The sequence below is a fragment of the Microtus oregoni genome, unplaced genomic scaffold (genome assembly GCF_018167655.1).
Source record: "Microtus oregoni isolate MIOR12 unplaced genomic scaffold, Mior012 000052F_ref0000163, whole genome shotgun sequence".
NCBI classification, from domain to species: Eukaryota; Metazoa; Chordata; class Mammalia; order Rodentia; family Cricetidae; genus Microtus; species Microtus oregoni.
In genome coordinates, this window is record NW_024543828.1 from 8,552,610 (window position 1) to 8,563,322 (window position 10,713).

Here is a 10,713-nt window from a genome sequence, read left to right on the forward strand (position 1 = left end):
CAAACCTGGGTAGTGACACCATGGAATCTAGAGGACTGGTGATTGCCATTTTTCTAAACCAGAATGATTTCTAAATGTCTTAATGTCTTCTATGTAGTTATTTTTCCTTATACCCTCAAATAAGATTATCTCTCATCCCTCATCATAGAGGCTTCCTTTTGAAGTGGAAAAAGGCTTCTACAGAGATTTACATCTGATCTGGTCAAAATGCAGAAAATATGTGATAGTTGAGATCTCTACCTGCAACCAGTGCATCTACAATTTAACAGCTACACAAAAGGTTCAGAAAACATCACTGCAGAGAAAGTGGAGTGTTTAAGAGGCAGAAAACCTGGATGCTTGCTGTGATATAGTGTCTTCTAGACATGACAAACAGTGCACTCGAAAAATCTAAATAGCATGGTGGTCTAAACTAGATCTGCCTAACCATCATTCAGTCAACAAGCGAGCATGGATGGAGAAAGTGTCACAAGTCAATGGCTACTGAAGAAGGGAGAATCCATTATTTCCAGGTATCTATTTCCAAGTCCTCAGTTGAAGACACATAAACATATGAGCAACACTAAACACTAGATGGAATCAGAATGTTTCTCTCTCTCTCTCTCTCTCTCTCTCTCTCTCTCTCTCACACACACACACACACACACACACACACACACACACACACTCAAAAAATACAATTATTAGAGAAATGGTCAGGAATTCTAAGGGGTTTATGGAATATTGAAGGAGTTGTAGGGAAGATGGAAGGATGTAAATGTTGTAAATACAAGATATTCATGTGTGAAACTCTAAACTCTAAAATACTTAAATAAAAACCCATATATAGTTTTTCATCCGGGTTTTGGACAGGGACAAGCATGGCACCACCTGTGAAGTACTGTATCCCTAGTGAACGCCTGTGTAACTTGGAGGAAGGCAGCCCCAGGAGCAGCACCTACACCCAGCATGGCTACATCTTTTCGTCACTGGCGGGCTGCCTGACAAAGACCAGTGAGAATGGCGTGCTTCCTGTGGTGTCTGTGATGAGAGAAACAGAGTCCCAGCTACTTCGAGATGTAGGAGCTGTTATCACCTGTAAGGTCTTTAGCATCAACTCACATTTTGCCAAAGTACACATCTTGTATGTGGGTTCCACACCACTAAAAAATGCTTTTCGACGGCACTGGGACCCAACCCGAATCGGAAGGGCAAAAGGGAGGGCGGTAGTTCCTTTGTCTCCATAGCCTGCCTGCAGCAAGCAGGGTGGGCCCTTTGTGTGCGAGGTACCCAAGCAGCAAGGAGTTTCGATCTGGGCACCGAGAGAGACATCATTGCCGTGAGTGAGTGTGGCGACAGTGGGGACCAGGGAACTCAGACGTTCCTCATCCCCCCTCAACTTCCTGTTCATCCTGCAGGGGCTATACTGCCCAATACCTCCTCTCTCTTGCTATCAGACCCAGCTTACATCCAGAAGCCCCTAACCCCTGTCTTTCTCCCTCACTCCCTCCCTCCCCTCTTTGGTGGCATAGCACCTCCCAGCTCAGCCTGCTAGGGCGCTGGGACCGAACCCAAATCAGGAGGGCAAAAGGGAGGGCGGTAGTTCCTTTGTCTCCATAGCCTGCCTGCAGCAAGCGGGGTGGGCCGTTTGTGTGCAAGCTAACCAAGCAGCAAGGAGATCCGATCAGGACACCAGGAGAACCATCACTGGGGAGTGACATCACTGGGAAGGTACATCAGTGTGCAAGAAGACCTGACCCTGTAAAAGAAGATCCATAGGGGAGTATTGGGAGGAAGAGATGGGCAGACACCAATGCAAGAATTCACCCAACAATCTGAAAAACAACATGAAACCACCAGAAGCCAGCGACATCACAACAGGAGGACATGAACACCTTAATCAAGAAGAAGTAGAAAAAATTGACTTCATGAAAGTGATTGACACCCTTAAACAGCATGTAAAAAACGCCCTTATAGAAATGGATGAGAAGTATAACAGAAAGTTCGAGGAATTGAATAAATCAGTGAATGATACCCTAGGAAACCAAGGAAAAACAATCAAGCAGATAATGGAAACAGTTCAAGACCTGAAAACTGAAATGGAGGCAAAGAAGAAAACACAAACAGAGGGCCGGCTGGACATGGAAAATCTAGGTAAACGAATAGAGACTACAGAAACAAGCATAACCAGCAGAATACAAGAGATAGAAGAAAGAATCTCAGATTCTGAAGATAACATAGAGAAAATAAACACACTGATCAAAGAAAACAGCAAGTCTAACAAACTCTCATCAAAAAACATTCAGGAAATATGGGACACAATAAAAAGACCAAACCTAAGAATAATTGGAGTAGAAGAAGGAGAAGAAGTGCAGCTCAACGGTCCAGAAAATATACTTAATAAAATTATAGAAGAAAACTTTCCCAACCTGAAGAAAGATGTACCTATGAAGGTTCAAGAAGCTTACAGAACACCGAATAGGCTGGATCAAAAAAAAAAATCCCCTCGCCATATAATAATCAAAACACAAAGCATACAGAATAAAAAATTAATATTAAGAGCCACAAAGGAAAAAGGCCAAATTACTTATAAAGGTAAACCTATCAGAATTACACCTGACTTCTCTATGGAAACCATTTAAGCCAGAAGGTCCTGGATAGATGTACTGCAAAAACTAAGAGACCATGGATGCAAGCCCAGACTACTATACCCAGCCTAGCTTTCGTTCACTATAAATGGAGAAAACAAAATTTTCCAGGATAAAAACAAATTTAAACAATATGTAGCCACAAATCCAGCCTTACAGAAAATAATAGAAGGAAAATCACTAACCAAGGAGTCCAACAATGACCACAATAACTCAGACATCTGGAGACCCTTCACGAGCGCAACTCAAAGAAGGGAAACACACAAACCCTACTACTAAAAGAGAAGCTAAATAAGAAGGTGAATCCAAAGACAAACACATAGGCATCCTCATGAATATTAACCTTCATCAGGCGATGAAAGGAGACAGAGACAGAGACCCACATGGGAGCACCTGACAGAAATCTCAAGGTCCAAATCAGGAGCAGAAGGAGACAGAGCACGAGCAAGGAACTCAGGAACACGAGGGATGCACCCACACACTGAGACAATGAGGATGTTCTATCAAGAACTCACCAAGGCCAGCTGGCCTACATCTAAAAAAGTGTGGGATAAATCCGGACTAGCTGAACATAGCGGACAATGAGGAATACTGAGAACTCAAGAACAATCGCAGTGGGTTTTTGATCCTACTGCACATACTGGCTTTGGGGGAGCCTAGGCAGTTTGGATGCTCACCTTATGAGACCTGGATAGAGGTGGGGAGTCCTTGGGCTTCCCACAGGTCAGGGAACCCTGATTACACTTCGAGCAGATGAGGGAGGGGGACTTGGTCGGGGGAGGGGGAGGAAAATGGGAAGCGGTTGTGGGGAGGAGGCAGAAATCCTTAATAAATAAATTTTTTTAAAAAGTGTCCGGAGTTAACAACCACTGGTCATTAATATCACTTAATGTCAATGGGCTCAACTCACCTATAAAAAGGCACAGGCTAAGAGATTGGATACGAAAACAGGAAGCAACATTCTGCTGTTTACAAGAAACACACCTCAACCACAAAGACAGGCACCTACTCAGAGTAAAGGGCAGGGAAAAGGATTATCATGCAAATGGACCTAAGAAACAAGCAGGTGTGGCCATACTAATTTCTAACAAAGTTGACTTCAAACTTAAATCAATCAGAAGAGATGGAGAGGGACATTTTATACTCATAACAGGAACAATTCATCAGGATGAAGTGTCAATCCTGAATATCTATGCCCCTAATATAAAAACACCCACGTACATAAAAGAAACATTACTAAAACTCAAGGCAGCCATCAAACCGCACACACTAATAGTAGGAGACTTCAACACTCCACTCTCACCCATGGACAGGTCAATCAGACAGAAACCTAACAGAGAAATTAGAGAATTAATGGAGGTAATGAATCAAATGGACTTAACAAACATCTATAGATTATTCCACCCAAAGTGGAAAGAATATACCTTCTTCTCTGAAGCTCATGGAACCTTCTTGAAAATTGACCACATACTCGGTAACAAACTAACTTACACAGTTACAAAAAAAAATATTAGTAACCACCTGTGTCTTATCAGATCACCATGGATTAAAGTTAGAATTCAACAACAATGCTAAACCCAGAAAGCCTACAAACTCATGGAAACTGAACAGTCATCTACTGAACCATACCTGGATTAAGGAAGAAATAAAGAAAGAAATTAAAGTCTTCCTTGAATTCAATGAAATAAAGAAACAACATACTCGAACTTATGGGACACTATGAAAGCAGTCCTGAGAGGAAAGTTCATAGCACTAAGTGCCCACTTAAAGAAAACAGAGAAAGCACATATTGGAGACTTAACAGCCCACCTGAAAGCTCTAGAAAAAAAAGAAGAAGACTCACCAAGGAGGAGTAGAAGACTGGAAATAATCAAACTGAGGGCTGAAATCAACAAAATAGGAACACAGAAAACAATCCAAAGAATCAATGAAACAAAAAGCTGGTTCCTGGAGAAAATCAACAAGATTGATAAACCCCTATCCAAACTAATCAAACGACAGAGAGAGAACACGCAAATTAATAAGATCAGAAATGAAAAGGGGGACATAACCACAGACACAGAGGAAATTCAGAGAGTCATTAGATCTTACTACAAAAGCCTGTATGCCACAAAACTGGAAAATGTTAAAGAAATGGACACTTTTTTAGATAAATACCATATACCAAAATTAAACCAGGACCAGGTGAGCAATCTAAACAGACCTGTCAGTCGCAAAGAATTAGAAGCTGTTATCAAAAACCTCCCTACCAAAAAAAAAAAAGCCCAGGACCAGATGGTTTCAATGTGGAATTCTACCAGAACTTCCAAGAAGACCTAATACCTATACTCCTTAATGTATTCCACAATATAGAAACAGAAGGGTCATTACCAAATACCTTTTATGAAGCTACAGTTACTCTGATACCAAAACCACACAAAGACTCAACCAGGAAAGAGAATTACAGGCCAATCTCACTCATGAACATCGACGCAAAAATCCTCAACAAAATACTGGCAAACCGAATCCAAGAACACATTAGAAAAATTATCCATTATGATCAAGTAGGCTTCATCCCAGAGATGCAGGGCTGGTTCAACATACTTAAATCTATCAATGTAATCAGGCATATAAATAAACTGAAAGAAAAAAACCATATGATCATTTCATTAGATGCTGAAAAAGCATTTGACAAAATTCAACATCCCTTTATGATAAAAGATGGAAGCGATTAGGGATACAAGGGTCATACATAAATATAATAAAAGCTATATACAGCAAGCCGACAGCTAACATCAAATTAAATGGAGAGAAACTCAAAGCCATCCTGCTAAACTCAGGAACACGACAAGGCTGTCCACTCTCGCCATACCTCTTCAATATAGTGCTTGAAGTTCTAGCAATAGCAATAAGACAACATAATGGGATCAAGGGGATTCGGATTGGAAAGGAAGAAGTTAAAATTTCGTTATTTGCAGATGATATGATAGTGTACATAAGCGACCCCCAAAACTCCACCAAAGAACTTATACAGCTGATAAACAGCTTTAGTAATGTGGCAGGATACAAGATCAACTCCAAAAAAACAGTCGCCCTCTTATAGACAAAGGATATGGAAGCAGAGAGGGAAATCAGAGAAGGTTCACCTTTCACGATAGCCACAAACAGCATACAATATCTTGGGGTAAATCTAACCAAGGAAGTGAAAGATTTATTTGACAAGAACTATAAGGCATTGAAGAAAGAAATTGAAGAGGATACCAGAAAATGGATGGACCTCCCTTGCTCTTGGATTGGGAGGATCAACATAGTAAAAATGGGCAATTCTACCAAAGGCAGTTTATAGATTCAATGCAATCCCCATCAAGATCCCATCAAAATTCTTCACAGATCAGGAGAGGACAATAATCAACTTTATATGGAAAAATAAAAAAAACAGAATAGCCAAAACAATCCTATACAATAAAGGATCTTCTGGAGGCATTACCATCCCTGACTTCAAACTCTATTACAGAGCTACAGTAATGAAAACAGTGTGGTACTGGCATAAAAACAGAGAAGTCGACCAATGGAATCGTATAGAAGACCCGGATTTTAACCCACAAACCTATGAACACCTCATTTTTGATAAAGGAGCTAAAAGTATACAATGGAAGAAAGAAAGCATCTTCAACAAATGGTGCTGGCACAACTGGATGTCAACCTGTAGAAGAATGAAAATAGACCCATATCTCTCACCGTGCACAAAACTCAAGTCCAAATGGATTAAAGACCTCAATATCAGCCCGAACACACTGAACCTGATAGCAGAGAAAGTGGGAAATACCCTACAACATATGGGCACAGGCGATCGCTTCCTAGGTATAACCGCAGCAGCACAGACATTAAGGGCAACATTGAATAAATGGGACCTACATAAACTGAGAAGCTTCTGTAAAGCAAAGGACACTGTCACTAAGACAAAAAGGCAACCTACTGACTGGGAGAAGATCTTCACCAACCCCGCAACAGACAAAGGTCTGATCTCCAAAATATATAGAGAACTCAAGAAACTAGACATTAAAATGCTAATTAACCCAATTAAAAAATGGGGCACTGAACTGAACAGAGAATTTTCAACAGAAGAAGTTCAAATGGCCAAAAGACACTTAAGGTCATGCTCAACCTCCTTAGCAATCAGGGAAATGCAAATCAAAACAACTTTGAGATATCATCATACAACTGTCAGAATGGCTAAAGTCAAAAACACCAACGATAGCCTTTGCTGGAGAGGCTGTGGAAGAAGGGGTACCCTCATCCATTGCTGGTGGGAATGAAATCTTGTGCAACCACTGTGGAAATCAGTGTTTCGGTTTCTCAGGAAATTCGGGATCAACCTACCCCTGGACCCAGCAATACCACTCTTGGGAATATACCCAAGAGTTGCCTGATCATATGACAAAAGCATTTGTTCATCTATGTTCGCAGCAGTATTATTTGTAATAGAAAGAACATGGAAACAACCTAGATGTCCTTCAATGGAAGAATGGATGAAGAAAGTATGAAATATATACACATTAGAGTACTACGCTGCTGTAAAAAAACAATGACTTCTCGAATTTTCATGCAAATGGATGGAAATAGAAAACACTATCCTGAGTGAGGTAACCCAGACCCAAAAAGTTGAACATGGGATGTACTCACTCATAATTGGTTCCTAGCCATAAATATGGGTCACGGAGACTACAATTGGTGAACCTAAAGAAGCTAAGTATGAAGGTGAACCCAAGGAAAAACATATAGTTATCCTCTTGTCTGTGGGAAGTAGACAAAATAGCAGGGGAGAAAATTGGGATCTTGGGGGTGGGTTGGGATGAGGGTAAGGGGAGATGGGGAGAGAAAAGTGAGAAGGGAAGGAGGGGGGAACTTGGGGAAACAGGAGGATTGGGATAAAGGAAGGTTGGACAGGGGAGCACAGAAACACAATTCTTAGTTAAGGGATCCACCTTAGGGTTGGCAAGAGTCTTGACCGTAGAGTGGCTCCCAGGAGGCCAGGGTGATGTCCCCAGATAGTCCCTTGGGCAGCTGAGGATAGGGAACTTGAAATGACCCTATCCTATAGCAATACTGATGAATATCTTGCATATCACCATAGAACCTTCACCTGGTGATGGATGGAGATAGAGACAGAGACCCACACTGGAGCACTGGACTGAGCTCCCTAGGTCCCAATGAGGAGCGGAAGGAGGGAGAAGATGAGCAAGGAAGTCAGGACCACGAGGGGTGCACCCACCCACTGAGACATTGGGGCTGATCTAATGGGAGCTCACCAAGGCCAGCTGGACTGTGACTGAAAAAGCATGGGATAAAACCGGACTCTCTGAACATGGCGAACAATGAGGACTGATGAGAAACCAGGGACAATGGCACGGGGTTTTGATCCTACTTCATGTACCGGCTTTGTGGGAGCCTAACCAGTTTGGATGTTCGCCTTCCTAGACATGGACGGAGGGGGGCGGACCTAGGACTTTCCACAGGCAGGGAACCATGACTGCTCTTTGGACTGGAGAGGGAGGGGGAGAGGAGTTTTGGGAGAGTGGGAGAAGGGTGGGAGGAGGGGGAGTGAAATGGGAGGTTGGGAGGAGGCGGAATTTTTTTTTCCTTTTCTCAATAAAAAAATAAAAATAAAAAAAAAATGTTTTTCGAGGAACTATCCGCAAGGAAGGTATCCGAGCAACTGAAAAAGACAAGGTTGAAATTTACAAGAGTTTCCTGCGCAGGTGACATAGTTTTGGCCAAAGTTATCTCCCTAGGTGACACACAGTCCAATTACTTGCTGAGCACTGCTGAAAATGAGTTAGGGTTAGTGGTAGCCCACAGTGAATCGGGTGTCCAGATGGTTCCCATCAGCTGGTGTGAGATGCAGTGACCCAAGACACACACAAAAGAATTCCGGAAAGTGGCCAGGGTATAGCCTGAGTTCTTACAAACCTAAATACACTTCCCCTCAAAGACGGAGCCACCTTTTTCCAAGAGTACCAGTATGAAAAGAACATCAAGATGCCACAGTCTTCATTAAGGAGTCTACAGTTACCTAGCAACCACCTCTTGAAATATCTGCCAGAAATAAGTATGTGTTGTAATGAGCACCCAAGGCCTATGCAGCTGAGACTGGAAGATTTTTAGTTCCCACGTGTGAGTGTGGCCTAGGCTACATAGTAAGACTCTTTCAACCAAAATATAAAACACTGTTCTTGGGAAACTGATTTTTATTCTCTTGGCTGGTGTTTGCATTCAGCAAACAAAACCATGTAATATTGGAAATAGCTTATGCCTTCTTTATAAATATGTATATATGTATTTTGCTATGACTGGTGAAAAAATGCTTTTCACATTTTAAATATATATATATATATATATATATATATATTCAATGAAACTTGAATATGAATGTTGGGTTGTTGTGTTTCTTTTTAACAGTAAAATGTCAGTTGGCCATCTTGAATTTATATGCTCCTGACTATAAAACTGGAATGTGTATTTATATGTAACTGATTGCACACAATTTTTATACAAAACAAATTGAATTTCAAAAAAATAAATAAAAGATGATTGCTTCCTGGGGTTAGAGAGATGGTGCAATATTTAAGAGTGGTTGCTCTTTGCCTTACAGAATGAGAAAAGATCTTCACCAACCTTATATCAGACTGAGGGCTGATCTCCAAAATATACAAAGAACTCAAGAAATTGGTCATCAAAAGAACAAATAATCCAATAAAAAAGATGGAGTACAGACCTAAACAGAGAACTCTCAACAGAGGAATCCAAACTTAAGGAAATGCTCAACATCCTTAGTCATCAGAGAAGTGCAAATCAAAACAACTCTGAGATTCCATCTTACACCTGTAAGAATGGCCACGATCAAAAACACGGATGACAGCTTATGCTGGAGAGGATTGGGGTAAAGGGAACACTCCTGCATTGCTGGTAGGAGTGCAAACTGGTACAGCAGCTTTGGATATCAGTATGTCGATTTCTCAGAAAATTAAGAAACAACCTTCCTCAAGACCCAGCAATACCACTTTGGGGTATATACCCAAAGGATGTTCATGTATACCACAAGGACATGTGCTCAACTATGTTCATAGCAGAATTGTTTGTCATAGCTAGAGGCTGGAAACAACATAAATGACCCTTCACCAAAGAATGGAAAAGGGAAATGTGGTATATTTGCACAATGGAATACTAAACAGCAGAAAAAAATAATGAAATTTGCAGGCAAATAGATAGAGCTAGAAAACATCATATTGAATGAGGTAACACGGACTCAGAAAGACAAATATTGCATGTACTCATTCATAAATGGTTTTTGGACATAAATCAGAGAAAAATCAGCCTACAATTCACAATCCCAGAGAACCTAGACAACAAAAAAGACCCTAAGAGAGATATACATGGATCTAATCTACATGGGGAATAAAAAAAGACAAGATCTCCTGAGTAAATTTGGAGCATGGGGACCATGGGAGAGGGTAGAAGGCGAGGGGAGAGGAAGGGAGGGGAGAAGAGAAAAATTTATAGATTAATAAAATCAATATTTTTTTTTTAAAAAAAGAGAGTGCATGTCCTTCTGGCACAATTGAACATCCTTTGGATATATACACAAAAATGGTATTATTGAGTCTTGAGGAAGGTTGTTTCCTAATTTTCAGACAAATCGCCACGCTGACATCCAAAGGGGTTGTACCAGCTTGCATTCCCACCAGCAACTGCAGAAGTGCTCCCTTTTCCCCACAACCTCTCCAGCATAAATTGTCATCAGTGTTTTTGATCTTGGCCATTCTTACAGGTATAAGATGGAATCTCAGAGTTGTTTTGATTTGCATTTCTCTGATGACTAAGGATGTTGAACATTTCCTTAAGTGTCTTTCAGCCATATTAGATTTCTCTGTTGAGAGTTCTCTGTTTAAGCCTGTACTCCATTTTTTATTGGATTATGTGATCTTTTGGTGTCCAACTATGTTCATAACAGCTTTGTTTGTCATTGCCAGAACCTGGAAACAACCTAAATGTCCCTCGATTGAAGAATGGATAAGAAAAATGTGGTACATTTATACAATAGAGTACT

The 10,713-nt window shown here is 40.9% G+C and overlaps 1 protein-coding gene across 3 annotated transcripts; it reads left to right on the top strand.

The window, feature by feature from the left end:
* The first annotated feature begins 860 nt into the window (after positions 1-860).
* Positions 861-8,632, top strand: LOC121437553 (exosome complex component CSL4-like). Of its 3 annotated transcripts, none has more exons than XM_041637417.1 (3): positions 861-1,153; positions 8,285-8,336; positions 8,459-8,632. In XM_041637417.1, exons 1-3 carry the CDS (start codon positions 861-863, stop codon positions 8,630-8,632), a joined length of 519 nt encoding a protein of 172 aa, XP_041493351.1. The 3 variants fall into 3 exon arrangements, with proteins under 3 accessions (XP_041493351.1, XP_041493352.1, XP_041493353.1); XM_041637418.1 differs by having other exon boundaries at positions 8,285-8,352; positions 8,387-8,514; XM_041637419.1 differs by having other exon boundaries at positions 8,285-8,340; positions 8,471-8,514.
* The last annotated feature ends 2,081 nt before the right edge of the window (positions 8,633-10,713 follow it).